Below are 15462 nucleotides of genomic sequence, written 5' to 3'. Positions count from 1 at the left end.
ATCTCCCTCATCTGTGCATCTTTAGCTCTGGTACAGTGATCAACATGGCACATGGATGCAACAAGCATTCCTTACATTGAATTGTGCAGGATGGGCATGTACATATTTTGGGATCTTAACAAAAAGAGAACATACTATTAAAAAGTTCAACACATGGGGCCCAGCCGGTAGCATAGTGTAGCGGTTGGGTTCGTGTGCTCCACTTCCACGGCGTGAGGTACACCAGTTTGGATCCTAGGCACGGACCTACACACCGCTTATCAAGCCATGCTGTGGCAGGCATCCCACATTTAAAAATTAGAGGAAGATGAGGACAGATGTTGGCTTAGCGCCAATCTTCCTCAGCAAAAAAGAGGAGGATTGGCAGCAGATGTTAGTTAAGGGCTAATATTAAAAAGAAAAAAGTTCAACTTGTAATTAAACCTCATCAAATCTGGTAAAGATGGAGCAAAGAAAAACATTTTAAGTAGCAAACAGAGCAGATTTAGAAACTTAAACAGGTCTACCCACCAAATAAGTATTACTGCTGGGGATAGAACGGAGGTGGCCTTTAAATTACAAGATTTACATATAATTATGAACATGTGGGCCTTGCAGAAAACATCACCACTTCTGCAGAGCAGTATCAGTTTCTTTATCAGTAAAGGTTCTATACTGAAAACACTCAGAAGATAGGAGAATGGGTAGGAGTGCCTTACAGTTGCCCTTGGACTTATGCACACAATAGTTGAGAGGAGATTCTTTTACGACAGACAAAAAAAATTGTGGGGAGGGAACAGTCTAGTTTGATTATGTTAGCAACATTTCAGGCAGGCACACAAGGCAGGAATGCAAATGACCAAATAAGGTATGTTTCCCAGAGATTAGCCATTTTTCTGACCTCTACTTATCTCAAGGCAAAGCTAACAGAGGTTCTCTCTTCAGACTCACTTTTATTCTTTTCCCCTCTTTTTCTTTTTCCTCTCACTGTAAAATTTGGTAAGTTTTCATTGCCAGAACACCTTACAAGTTCCCACATTGACTTCGTTGCTTATCTCTTTATGGGTATTACACTACTGGATCCTAGGCAGATGCCGCAATTGGATAATCTCTTTCTTTCCAGGATGAAAATATTAAGAAAATAAAATATACTCTCACAATTGCCAACTCCTTTGAGTTAAGTAGGTGGATCTCACAATACCTAGGAAGTCAACTAGAAGAGAAGAAAAAACATCATAGATTTAGAAGAGCCTGACAGGACATTATAACTCAGCCTTTCAGAGAGCACCAGATGTGGAATGTTCTAGAAAAATAATTTCTGTTCCCTCCCCAGCTTTTTAAAAGAATTCTCCTCCTGTGGTCTATTCAAGATATTATCAATATGCACTGTCTAAAGGGCTCAAGGTAATATACGAAAAGAAAAGCTTGAGCACAGACTCTACCAGTCAGCAAAACAGGTATTTCCTGAGAAGGAACTATTAATAACTACTCCAGCTTTGACATTCGAGAACCTTATCTGTTCAGTGGATTCTGAATATCCCAATGATTTGAAATCAAGAAGAATGCTTTTCTTCAGTAGAATAATTTGCTAAAATTAGCGACAAATGAATTAGTGTTTGAGTGAAGTACATATTCTTCTTAGGAGTCATGTGGGGAGAGGGGCCACTAAAAGCAGGTGGCTAAATCTATCTACAGCAAACATTTTGACAAGCTCCCACCAACATAATACATGGCATCAAAACAACCCCAATGTGATTCAAAAGACATCTTCACTTTAACAGCTGAGGCACTGGGCATGTGAAATGTAATGGAAGTTATATTTTCTCTGGAAGGCAATTAGTAAATTGCTCACATTTTGCTGCTGAAAGCATACATCAGCATGAACAGATGGAAACTCAGGACTCCACAAATGGCAGATATTAGGAATTAGAGACATTAATTTAACTTTCGCCAAGCAAATGAGAATCACAAAATATGAATTGCTCTTTCTATAATTAAACACGTAATTGGAGTGAATCAAATGCATACCCATTGTAGCTCATGTTTCTTCCTACTTCTCTCTAAATATGTCTATGTTCTGAGTATAACAAACCTACTTGAGTTCAACTCCACACTAAAAGGGTCTTCCATGACAGATAGATGGCACTAAACTATTTCTTAAATTAAGCCTGCCAGGGTGTCGCATAGCTTTTTCACAGCGTGATGCATGCCGCAATAATAAGAAATCATAAGACTCAAAGAGGTAGTCCTTGTGTCAGGACAGATGGAGGGAACAGCTGAGAGAGCGGTTCAGCCGCTTTATTAACTCTGTGTGAGTAGAACAAATCATATTTAAAAGAATTCATAGGAACATTTAGTCTGAAAAACAGAATTTAAATGATGGCAATTTTAGAACGCAAAGAAGAGAATAACGATGTTTCACCTTACAACGTCACTCAGTAACCTCTTCATCATTCCAACTCTTTAAAAAAAAGGTCACCTGTGACCTGCACACAGATTATGGACCAGACCAGTGACGGGCACTCAGGAAATATTTAGACTGACTTTCATATTGAAAACACATAATGAATGCTATAACATACTATGGAAATTAAATCACTAATGTTAAATATTTCAGATACCATTGTTAATTATTCTTCTCCTGACTCTGAAATGGGGTAGTTTGTCCTACCTGTGAAAATATTTAAGAGAATTTACATATCATTTTTGTTTGATATTCTTAAAATGCTAGAAACAACCTGAGAAATCTTTCTGAGAATAATTCCCTTTATAAAACTTCCACGTAGGACTTTCCCGAGAAAACTCAACTGACTGCTTTATCATATACAGTGATATGTCTAGTTGCAAAGATAAAAGAAAAACTCTGTATAAGTTTTCCAAATTTAAATCCTGGGTGGGGTAAAAACATGATGAAAAGAAAAATGAAGAGGATTTCTTTTTTTACATATTTGAAATGAGTGTACCTATATAGCTCAAGAAGCAAACCAGTAATATCACTAATAAATCCTGGGTCATACACAGGGACAAAGCACCAGGAAGTCTTTCTTGTTTTAATGAAAAGCAAGGGAGGCTTTTTACTTATTATACATTAAGAGAAACTAGTTATCTTATTATTTTGGTGAAATAGAATTTTTCTTCCTGAATAAAAATTTTCAGGTTACTACAAAAAAATTCTCAAGTAACTCAAGTGTTGCAGGTTATGTTTACTTAAATATTTAAAAGGTCCTTTCTACAGCTTGAGAGTTACTATTAAATTTTATATTATAAACTTCACATCCAAACTGGCTTTCTTCTCAGGCACACTAGACACAAACAAAAATAACATCTCTTCACTGTTTTAAGCATGTGTCTGTATCCCATGGGGGAAATCAGGAAACGGAAACAGTAGTTTCAGAATTTCAGATTGATTTCTTATTCAGAAGCTATCTTGAGGACATGCCTTCACCTTTGGATGTTAGTCACCAAAGGGAAATGTCAGGTATGAAGACTTTAATCTCCTTTCCTCCCAATGGGACAGATACGGCCTATACAGAGAGCTGTTTTCATTTATAACTCATTTAAATCATCTCTTCTGGATACTTCTCTTTTAACACAACCGTGTTAAACTCAGATTCACCGATTTAATAAAGAGATTGTAAAGTATCTGAAGCAAGCACACACATTTTCTTCAGTGGCTTATTGCCAAAAATGGACAATTCCTGACGAACTGTTTGAACAGTAGACGCATCGAATTCATATGCATGCTACTTAATGTTTCTGCTCATTCCTAAATTTACACATTCTGAGTCTGGCAGAATGTATTTAATGCATTTAAAATTGAATATATTTAGAAGCCTATTCTTTACCACATTGCCTTAGGAACTTATTATGGACTCAAGAGAATTCAGGGGAAGACAATGGGCTAAGTCGTAGTTAATGAAGACAGTACAAACAATAACTCATTCATGAAGTCGGTTTAACAGAGCAAGTTAACACATGGTATTCATAAGCAAATGTTATTAGCCTTTACTATAAAAATAGATTTAAGAGAATTAGAAGTAGAAAAGGAGAATAACTCCACATCATCACCCTTAACCACTTGAATTTTCTTTGAAGGCCCCAAATAGTCAATATATTTATAGATGAACCTTTAAACTATAAATGAAGTCTTTCCATTACTTAGTATATCAACTTCAGGATTCTTTGATTATTCAATAGTAATCTACGCGTTTCAGTTACTAAAACCTGGTCAAGACATTGATTTATATTCAAAGCCAAATAGGTTTTTAAAAATCACGGCTAGAGATAGATGATCACACTGTGTTAAATATATAACATAATTTGTTAAATATCTTCAAGCAATTGATGCACATCAGGTTAAAGATTGGAAGATAGTCATTGCAATTTAGTTATAACTGATTAACATTGAGATGAACAAGTTATTACAGATTCTTCTTAACATTCAGAAAATTTTACACTAAACAAGTTAAATAGCAAATAAGACAGATAATTTATGTTCAAAGATGATGTTGTAAGATTCCCAGTCAATAAAAATTTCCATTAGCTATTAACTGAATAAAAACGCACGAGGATCAATGAAAGCAGAGAACTTGTTTTTTGTTTTTAAATTTGCTGCTGACTCACCAGCAGCTAGGTCAGTGTTGGACACACAGTTTGGGTTCAATAAATATTTATAGAATGAATGAATAAATATTAAACTATTAACAAATCATCAAAGCCTCTGTGAACAGCTTTGTAGGGGCTGGATAAAAAAAAGAAAATGTTAAGAAGAGAAGGAAAGACAAAGAAGGAAGAAATAAGAAAGAGTGAGTGAGAAGAAAGAACGATAGAAGTCTTTTTTAGTGTATTTTACCTACTTGGCAACAGGAAGAGTAGAATTAAAGCAACCTAAAGGAAAGCAGATGGCTGGCTCCCTTATTCCCCCAAGGACATGGCGTCCAACATTGGCTCAGCTAGCTGCAGGCCATCAACCATAGAACAAACACTGGAAAAGTGACACCAGCATATAAAGGAAGGAAGTACACACATTCAGATGGAAACCCAATGAGAAACACTCTTATGCCAAGACTATCAGGTTGCCAAGAAATCACAAGACACCTGAGGAAATGAAAAAGTTATTAGGAGTTATTAGGGGTAATGTTTTCTTCACTTTTACCCAGTGAGGCCCCTGAGCGACCCTTCCAACAGGCAAAGTCTTCTCTTCATATTAAGTATGCCTGACCAGTTAGTTACTCCAATTTTACCTAGTCAGGGATTTTAGAGCTGCAAACGAGGAAAGAATGAATAGGTGAGTACCAGCCCTGGGCCTATTTGCCCACAGATACAATCCTCACTCTTCCTTTATCTGTTCTGTGTCTCGACGAGCTGGCCCTCGTAGGCTGCATTTCCCAGGCTCACCTATCAGCTGACCTAGGGCGGGTCTCAGCCAACAGGAGGGAGACACTACTAGGAGATGGAGAGAGTGGGGAGAAGCCAGGCCGTTCCTCTCGTTCCTCTTTCCAGAAGCAGCTGTATCTCCTCCGTGTCTGTAACCCCGGCTCCGACTGGGAACGACCCATGGGCTCCAATAGACCATCTCCTCTATCTGGTGTTGGTAGTGGCATCCCACTGTTGCTAATTTCAGGGTTGTTCCAAGAGCATCTGATTTTGACTTTTGCTCTGCAATTGGAAAATATCCTCAGCTTTGCCACTGTTTAAATGCCTTTTAGGGTGGCAGCTGCTCAGACCTCTGAGCTTAGACCACATGTCTCTCCTGAACTGGTCTTATCCGCCTGCCCTATCCGATTTGTCCACGTATCTGTGCCAGCTCTCACTCTGGATTGCTCAGACCAAGCTCTGGAACCTGTGCTACTTCGACCGCAGGCTTCCGATTCTCTTCTCAATGCTTTCTGATCCCACGCCCTGCCTATTTCACTCTTCCCATCCTGGTTTCTGGTCCAGCATCCCTGTGGCTGCTCACAGTTGTAGAGCTGATAAACCTGAATGTTGATATTTGCTGAACTGCAGCACCAAACTATTCTGCAATAATAAGCTCTCACTTAAGGTTTATCTTGAACAGATTTCCGGACACACATAACATTAAAATTTACACATCTATGTCACAAGAAGATTGAAAATATTGCATACTTCCTGCATGATTGCTCATCCTTTCCATGTGTTCTCTTTGGTAATGACCAATAAGATACAACAGCAGACAAGAAGATGACTAAAATAATGTCAGATAGTAACTCTGCTCAAAAGGACATGAAATCTATGATGGCCTTGCAATGAAAGAGCTTAATATAGTCAGGTTAGCTTGTTCCTATAAATTCTTTTACTGTAGGCAAAAAATAACATAATCCCTAAAGTAATGAAATAGTAAATAATAATATTAGTAAAACATTTAAGACTCTGTTAATTACCTTATGTTATAAACAAACAGCAAATGTGTAACATTACTGACTATTCTGGGCTTATGTTTTCCATGTGCTTATTTTCAATGAACTTCAGCACTAATACATGTAAGTGTTACTCTGTTTCCCAGGTAATATTCTCACTGGGAATCTGAAGACCAGGCTGTTTAACTCAGGATCTGTTCTCCACCCAGCCTTGTCCCAATTCCCAAATTAATCTGGAATTAGGTAAGAAATAATAAACAAGCTCAGCACTGGGCTTACTTCCCTTACACCTCGCTCCACTCATACTGGCTGGATTAGTCACAGCTTTTCCCTTGGTCTCTATAAGGATGGCATGTGTACTTACATTCCCACCCAAAACATTGCCAACCTCTCAGTCTACTCCTCAGCTGGAGCCCCATGTTCCAGCCTCTGTTCTAGCATTCGCTCTTGTAACTGATGCGGCTACCATACAGAAGGTCCTGTGCTGCCTGTCACTCCTCCTCTGGGTTCTCAAGTACCCAGGGCTAGTGCACTAAAGAACAAAATTCTTAGATACCAGCTGCCTGGCTGGTCCAACCTGCCCCTCTGTCCAGATTCCCAGAGCAATGTTTTGACCATTTAGGACCGACTGTGGGCCTCTCTGAGACAGAGCCTTCAACACAACAGTGAGTCTGACTGATGACTGCTGGCTGTGAGCCTGGCCCCTAGTACCTAGTCCCTCCTTAGACGATGATTCCAGTGTCAGGTCCTGACTCTTCCTTTTGTCATTAATTGTGGAATAAAGAAATGTCCTTCTCTGACCCCATGCATTTTTAATTAGCTTCTTTATGATGATTACTTTGGGTTTTGATGTCTTTGGTTCGGTGGCTGAGCATATCTCCTCTACCCCTAGCAATGCAGAACCATTACAGAAGACATTAGTAAGGCTCCTGCTCTCAGGAGTTTCTCAGAGTGCTCTGGAGTCTCCGTGAGGAACAAAACTGTGTTTTAAAAAATGGTCACATTTCATGTTCTCCTTAAGCCCCCCTTTTATACGCCCTGAGACATAGTTAATCAACTCCTTCTCAGCTTGCAATTCACGAAAATGCTCCTACAGGAACTCCAGACGCCTACTCCTGGGGGTTGCAGGCTGAAGGCCACCCTCCACCCCAGCAGGGTCGCTAAACTCAAGAATCTGGTAAGAAACAAGGCAACTGATTGTCATTTCCATATTTCCCTCCAACAGGGCCCAGGGAGGATATTGAAACTGATTCCCCCAGACAGCCCTGAATATCCCCTAGTTCATAAGGGTGGTTTTTTTTTTTTTTTAAAGATTTTATTTTTTCCTTTTTCTCCCCAAAGCCCCCCGGTACATAGTTGTATATTCTTCGTTGTGGGTCCTTCTAGTTGTGGCATGTGGGACGCCGCCTCAGCATGGTTTGATGAGCAGTGCCATGTCTGCACCCAGGATTCGAACCAACAAAACACTGGGCCACCTGCAGCAGAGAGTGCGAACTTAACCACTCGGCCACGGGGCCAGCCCCCATAAGGGTGGTTTTAATAGGATTTACAAACTATATAATTTATCTTTATTTGGTTTAGACTTGTGGCACTGAATTCTCTTACCCTCGGCAAGGCAGAGGTGTGTATACATCAGCAAAAAAAGGACCAACACTTTAAAATGTTGTTGTAGGAACCAGATCATTCTCAGTGATTAATTTTTTTTTAAATGTTGTAGAATATTTCTGCAGTTTCTTGTCAGCTGGTCTTTTTCACCAAATCTATCTCTTTCCTAACATCAAGAGGTGGTAAAGCTTTGCATGTAAAAGTCACAACAGTAATAGTAATAATAATGAAAATAATAATAATTTATACGATCCTTACTGGCTGCCAGGTACTGTACTGAACACTTTATGTACACGAACTCCTTAAATTCTCAGAAGAACACTGTGCAGGAAGTATGGCTATTCCTCATTCTTAGTTAAAAAACTGAATTGCAGAAAGGTTAAGAAACTTAACCAGGGGCCGGCCCAGTGGCGCAACAGTTAAGTTCGCACATTCCGCTTCTCGACGGCCCAGGGTTCACTGGTTCAGATCCCAGGTGTGGACATGGCACCACTTGGCACGCCATGCTGTGGCAGGTGTCCCACATATAAAGTAGAAGAAGATGGGCACGGATGTTAGCTCAGGGCCAGGCTTCCTCAGCAAAAAAAAAAAGGAAGACTGGCAGTAGTTAGCTCAGGGCTAATCGTCCTCAAAAAAAAAAAAGAAAAGAAACTTAACCAAAGCTAGCTAGGAAGTGGCAGAACAGAAATTCAAACCTAACCCATCTTTCATACCTGTGAAAATGCATACAACTCAATAAATAGCGTTTGTGTATCACATCCTCGCCCTCTTTATGAATACTGAAACAGAGTTAGAATGCCTTCCAACTGTTTCATGAAACAGCATTGACGTTAAATGTGGCCTCTGTGCTCTATTTGGGGCACATATTTTGTTGGTGTGAACATTATTTGAACAAGAACTTGCTAATAATTTGAGCAGTTGTAACTTCAAAATCTTGATGTCTATTACACAGATCACTATTAACCTTGACAGTCAATTTTTTAAAGTTTCAACTTCACGGTTACATGAGTAATTTTCTCTCTCAGAGTTATGACAGCGTTCATACGCTCTTCCCTTTTCATCTGGTACTTTTGGAAACATGCGATAAGACAGCTTGCAGCATGATTAATAGATTAGTACACATAGCATTTCTCTACTCTCCTGTCTACTTTTCCTGAAGACATTACGTTCTCTTGCAGTTTCTCCTTTATCGCTCTCCATTTGCCTCTATTTTCTTCCAATGAAATTTACTTTTCCTTCCTCTCATCTTTGAATTTCCTTCCCTCTCTAACATCATGTGAGTCACTTGAAAGCTGCTTGAGCTTAGATCTCCTGGATGACTTCTAATCATGGAAATTCTCATTATTTGATACTTCCATTTACTTGGATTATAGAGACATGCCAAAGTTTATTTTGCAAAACAGTCTTCTCGGTCCTGGCAGAAAACCTATCACTCCATTACAGCTGTGCCATGTATCTGTAAAGAAACATCATTTTACTTTAAATATATGTTCACACGCAATAACAAAGGCGTTAATTCTAAGGGTATTGCAGAAAGCATAGTTGGCCACTGCTTCTAGCATCTTCAGGATCTGTCTTTCCTAGTTGTGACCTCAATAATACATTTCACAGAGTCATGAACTGTCCTTGTCCCAGGGTCAGGATTCCAACCTATTCACTACGACACAGAAGTAAAACACGTTTCCCCTTCTATAACCAACGGTTCCAGTCTAGATGTTAAATACGTGCTTGCTCTTGTGTGTATTAATTGAACCCTTCTCCTAGACTTTCAGGCTCTATCAGATCCTTCTCCTAAAATTGTGTTGTTGTGATCCATGCCCCAGCACGTCAATATTGAAATGTTTGAGGAACAGGTTCTAGCCATTTTAGTACCCTAAATCTCATCTTTCTATCCTTCAAAGGAATTTTTCATAAAATGTTGAAACAAATTTAAAAACTCATTGATAATATTCATTAATACATTATTGTAGATTCTAAGCAACTGTCTCTTTTATAGGCAACATAATTACCAGTGAATTACAAGTGCAGACTTTATGACTCCAATTAGACTCTAGGCCACAATCCATTAAAAACAGATTACACACATTACGTTAGATGTAAAGAAAAATAAATGTGCCACATGAGTCGAACTATCAAAATAAAGGAGGAGAAACAGTTTCAAACAATTTATGTTTCTCTAAAATTTTTATCAACATAATCTAAAGTGCTTTCTTGAAAATCATCAGAGGAAAAAATTCTTATACTTAATTTTCACATACATATAATCATACTTTCTCTTACTTACTTCATTATTTTATTTCACCTGAAGAACATCTTAGAAAGTACCTCCCAAGAATAAGAGACTGGAAAAGATTCTACAATTTACTCATAAGAGCATTAGATTTTTAGTTTTAAGAGTATTATAATTAAACTCAGAAATATTAAATTTTAGGGATTTTATTTTGTAAGAATTAAATCAAGTGACAAAAAATTAATTCAAAGCAAACTGAAATTTCAACATCATTGTAAAACTGCTTAAGAGAACAGATCTTAAGAAAATGTCGTCAAGGACTGTTCCACCTCAGTTTCCACGCTTGGGAGACTCATTTCTCACAGAAGTGTCTTCTCTGATATTTTTGAATGCTTAAGGATAGGGTTAGTATGAAAAGTCGCTTTTTAAATATATGTCTACAAAGTTTCATTCTACCTAATCTTCACTCCCATCGGTCAGATCTCATTTCTCCAGTGAAAAACAAAGGGATAAGAAAGATGTTAGTTGAATCTAGCATCTCTGACATGGGCAAGCACGCTTGAAGCAGAGGAGAGGAGGCTGAAGCAGAGCCAAAGTATGCTGGAGCAAGAATACTCGGGGACAGAGAAGGACACAAGAAAACAAACACACAGAGTATTTCAAATAGAAGGTTAAGAACCAATTCAAAGTATTTTGAAGGTATCATGTAAAAGAAAATGAGATCATTTAGCACAGGTATTCTAAGAAGTTGAGGAGATTCTGATGTTTTGGGGAAAGGGTAACATGGCTGATAGTAACATTTAAAAGATGGACAAAAGGACATTTCCATCAGGAGGCCTAGAGAACACACACGGGCAACAACAATACCCCTTGCATGGCTCCACACAGAGAAAAAGAGAAAGGCAAAGAGGTAAGAAAGTGATTGGAGAGAAGATATTAAGTGGTAGAAAAACAGTACAAAAATAAAAAAGAGTTATGCTTCTGAGAAGATTCTTAAACTATGTCTGCATTTAAGATACACCTTACCACGGTTGTCAATTTAGAATCAACCTGAAATATGTTCTTCTTGGAATACCCAGTTTTTCTCACCTAATTCATGCAAGGTTTCACAGAGCCACCAATGGCCTGGGAAAGTTCAACAATCAATATGTTCTCAGTACCACACTACTAATGGCAGGCATCTTATCAAGAAAATAGAGGCAAAGCAACTTGTCGTCTATGACGTTTTCTGCTACTTAGCATCAGGAGAGGCTAATAATTAAACAAAAGGAGGAGATGCTGGTGATGTCAACAATTTAACGAAAACAAAAGGAACTGTTTCATGGACAGCTAAGGATTGCTGGACTAAATCACCATCTCTCATAGGAAATCCTGAAAAGAAATGCGTCTAAAGCCTAGGTAGAAGAAAATAACTTTTAGAAGGGAAGGAAATAATTTTGTGACTTAGGAATTTTATGAAGGTCCTTCGTGTGTTCTTTTGGGTTCTAATTCTCTTTCAGTTTTCACTACTAAGCATCCAGTTACTACGACTTTTTTGTGGAAGGAAAGTAAAATAAGCCTGTGCCTTACCGCCTCCACTTCGGCAGGGTCGTACCACACATTGATGTATGGATGCTGTAAGGCGTCGTCCACAGATATCCTTTTTGCTGGGTCAATCACTAGCATCTTTGACAACAAGTCCCTGGCTTGGCTGGCTGAAACGATGAATGAGAAAAACAATTAGTAAAATTTTCATTTTGGCAAAGAAATTTGTTGGAGGGAAAGGAAATTAAGAAAACAAGACCAACTAGCACCTTCTTTCCAAATGTCAGGTAACTTCAAGTGATTAGGGAAATGCATAGTGGAAGAAGAAAATATTTTTTATTGATCAGACTTGCAAAAGTAAAAGATAGTATACAATCCACTCACACCAGGTAATTTCCTTCATGTTGGTGAGAGCGTAAATTGGTACAGATTTTTTAGATGCGAATTGGGCAGTATCTATTAAAATGTGAATACCTTCTGACCCAGCAGGTCCGCTTTCAGGTAGACAGCCTAGAGAAACGATTGCACATGCTCATGAAGAGCATCCAGGAAGGATGTTCGCTGTAGCATTGGCTGTGGAAGGAAAAACTTCTCACAAGAGTTTACATTTCCTTCCATAGAACAATGAAATGAGCTATGGCACAACTGCATCATGGACTTGTTTGGCAGTCCAAAAGAAAGACGTGGATCTATATGTACTCACATGGACATGTTGTTCAGTGAAAAAAGAAGTTGCAGGATGATCTGAAGATCATGACGCCATTTGTGTAGTCTGCCCCTTCCCATTAAAACAGCAAACATTTCCCTGCCTCTCTGTGTACGTATACAAATGCGTAGAAAATGTCTGCAAGGTAACCAACAAACTGAAAATAGTAGTTACCTCTGAGGAGGGGAGAATATGTACATGTATTGCTCGTATAATTAAAAATAAATTTAAAAGAATAAAGTTTTTAAAAGGGAGGAAGTTAAAGTGGGTGGAGAGTGCTCATTTAAAAGCTTTTCTGAGCTGGGAAAAGAGATAAAGCAATGTCCAGAGGGAGGCAAGGAGGTGAGGGGTCACTTTTTGAGGAAGGGAGAGAGGATGAAACTTGAACAGGACAGAAGCTTCAAGGAGACAGAAGAAGGGGTAGATGTGAGAGAAAGAATCCACAAGACGTAGTAATCAAATTGATGGGGGGATCTAGTTAAGTTTATAAAATAACTAAATGTCTACTGTGTGCCAGGTACAGTGTAGCTGCCAGGCACACAAAAAGAAAATCATCTGGTGATAATCAGTAAGTGCATTTAATTACATTGCTAAAGGACATTCAGTTTTTAATCTCTAAAAATACATAAAATTTTTCAGAAAATGTAGTTCCAAACTGATCTGAACGTTTTACAGTGAAAATATTCAATTTGTTCCAAATATATGATAAAACTTCAAATTAAAGAGAACAAATCTAGATTGGCTTGCTAAATTAGGAAAAAGGCAATGTGTTTGAGTCCATGGAAATGTACCAATTTTTATTTATCAATTTTTCTGATTTTTAAGGAAATGCAGGTTAATTATGGAAAATTTAGAAATTACGTAAGACATAAAATCCAGAAAAACCAACTTTCCCCACCATCTAGTGGCCAAAACTCTCCTTATTGGATATTCTCTTCTAGTCTTGTCTATGTATTTTTTCATAATTTTTATTATACTACAGTTAAAATGTAGCTATCAATTTTTTCACATGTTCTCAGACATTAATATTTTCTTGTGTTTTTATGTTTTAATAAATACACTTTTTATGTATTTATTAATATTACTTACTTATATACAGTCATGAATCACTTAACAACAGGGATGTGCTCTAAGAAATGCATCATTAGGTGATTTCGCGTTGCGTGAACATCACGGAGTGTACTTACACAAATCTAGATGGTATAGCCTACTACACACCTAGGTTATCTGGTAAAATCTTATGGGACTATCCCCCAAATATGTAGTCCATCATTGACCAAAACGTTGTTATGCGGTGCATGACTGTATTTATAAAAAATCGCTAGTTAAATGAGACTTTAAGACTTTTTATTTTTATTAATAATTTTTCTGGGGATCTCAATTCTAGATATTTGATTTTTGATTTCTGCTACTTTCAAACTGAAGCTCACAAGAATAACAAAAGTACAGAAATATTTATACATTTACTTTCAATATTTAATCTTTCTCATTGCCAATGACCCCCTGGAGGCCCTACAGAGCTGTATTTATTTATTTCATTGATCAAAGATCTCTTTGATTTGTAACTGATTTTATTCCTACAGTCACACACCCCCGTCCCATAGATGCAACCATCAAACCCACCCATGTTTCTTTTCTTAGAAAGGGTGTGGATTGGGGTGGGCTCCTCATCAATAGGGGTATGAGCTACAGTAATGCCAAATCATCTAAGAAACACGATCAATACTATTTGTAGGGAACAAATTAAGGCAAAGGAAAAAGTTTCCCTTCCTCATCTTTTATTCTTTCATTTGCAAGTAAATGTTTTATGCTTTTTTTAATAACAGTAGAATAAATTCTTTCCTTTGATTATTTGTATAATTCTGTATAATTTTCTAATTTTATATTAAAATTATAATTAAATAATTATAAATATGTAGACTAGTTTATCTTTTGCAAATATAAGGTAATCATAGAGGTTCAAATTGGATTAAAAAGCCAAAAAATAAACTCCAGTATGATGGAATTATATTTTGAAGCATGGTATTTTACTTAATAGTTTTTCTACAAGTCCTGCTTAAATTATCTCCAATAATTTAATCAAGGCCTTCTCATCTCCATATTGTTACCCTACAAAAGTGTCTTCATATGAAAAGATTCCTTTTGCCTGACACATCAATTAGCACCATAAAGACATCAAATCTTTAAAACCTCTGCTTAGAGAACAAGCTCTTCTTCAATCTGCGTATAGCCAGGGTTGATCTTAAAAACAGTAGATTTAGTAATAATTTAATCTGTTGCCACTCAGCAAGCAGCTAAGGGAAGAAACCCAACTGTGCAATACAAGTGTCACAAACACAGAAACAATGCTGCACATTTAAAACTCACCAGCAGAAAGCTGGGAAGAGATGCTAAGACCCTGGGAAAGAGCAGCGCCACATTTTAGTTTCTCTGTCTCATTTCAGTCTGTATCAGCTATAAATTAAGTGTAGCTAACTAATTGCCTACCAAACATTTGGGGTACAATCTCAAAAGCATGTATCCTTTTCCTTTTTGGATAATGTATAGATATATTTTAAATAATAATTATTGCATTAATTATTACTTTTATATCTAACAGTTACTGATCATTTACTGTGAGCCAGGCACTGTTCCAAGTGCTCGACAAATTATTTAGTCAATTAATCCTTCCAATGACCCTCTAAGGTAGACACTTTCTGCCTTCATTTGTTACAGGAGGTACAGAGAGATTAGACAACTTGCACAGGTTTACACAGATTTCAAGGAACTGAGCCCAGGCAGGGGGAAAAATCTAATATGTCTCAAAATCAGGTTCTCTGGAACTTCCTAAATTAAAATAAGAATGAGCCTATCATTTATATTATACTTTACATATTGCCAAATTTATTCCTTGTCTCCAATCCTATGACAGCCATTATTATCCCAGTTTTTTAGGTAAAGAAAATAAGATTTGTTACTAAAGCTCATAACTGCAGAGATAGTAGTAGAAAGAATTGCTTATTAATGAAAGTGTTTATATTGAATATCAAATGTGTAGGTAA

General features: G+C 37.5%; 1 protein-coding gene across 47 annotated transcripts in view; it reads right to left on the bottom strand.

Annotated features, from left to right (window-relative positions):
* MAPK10 (mitogen-activated protein kinase 10) overlaps nucleotides 1–15462 on the bottom strand; it is a 301335-nt gene that overhangs the window by 34446 nt on the left and 251427 nt on the right. For all 47 annotated transcript variants that reach the window (XM_070614462.1, XM_070614436.1, XM_070614473.1 and 44 more), the window contains one exon: nucleotides 11761–11885. In XM_070614462.1, the coding sequence (XP_070470563.1) occupies nucleotides 11761–11885 (125 nt within the window). The remainder of the gene's footprint in view (nucleotides 1–11760; nucleotides 11886–15462) is intronic.

This window comes from Equus przewalskii, chromosome 3 (genome assembly GCF_037783145.1).
Source record: "Equus przewalskii isolate Varuska chromosome 3, EquPr2, whole genome shotgun sequence".
NCBI lineage: Eukaryota > Metazoa > Chordata > Mammalia > Perissodactyla > Equidae > Equus > Equus przewalskii.
Note: the sequence above shows the minus strand (reverse complement) of the source record. Positions and strands in the feature narration are given on the sequence as shown.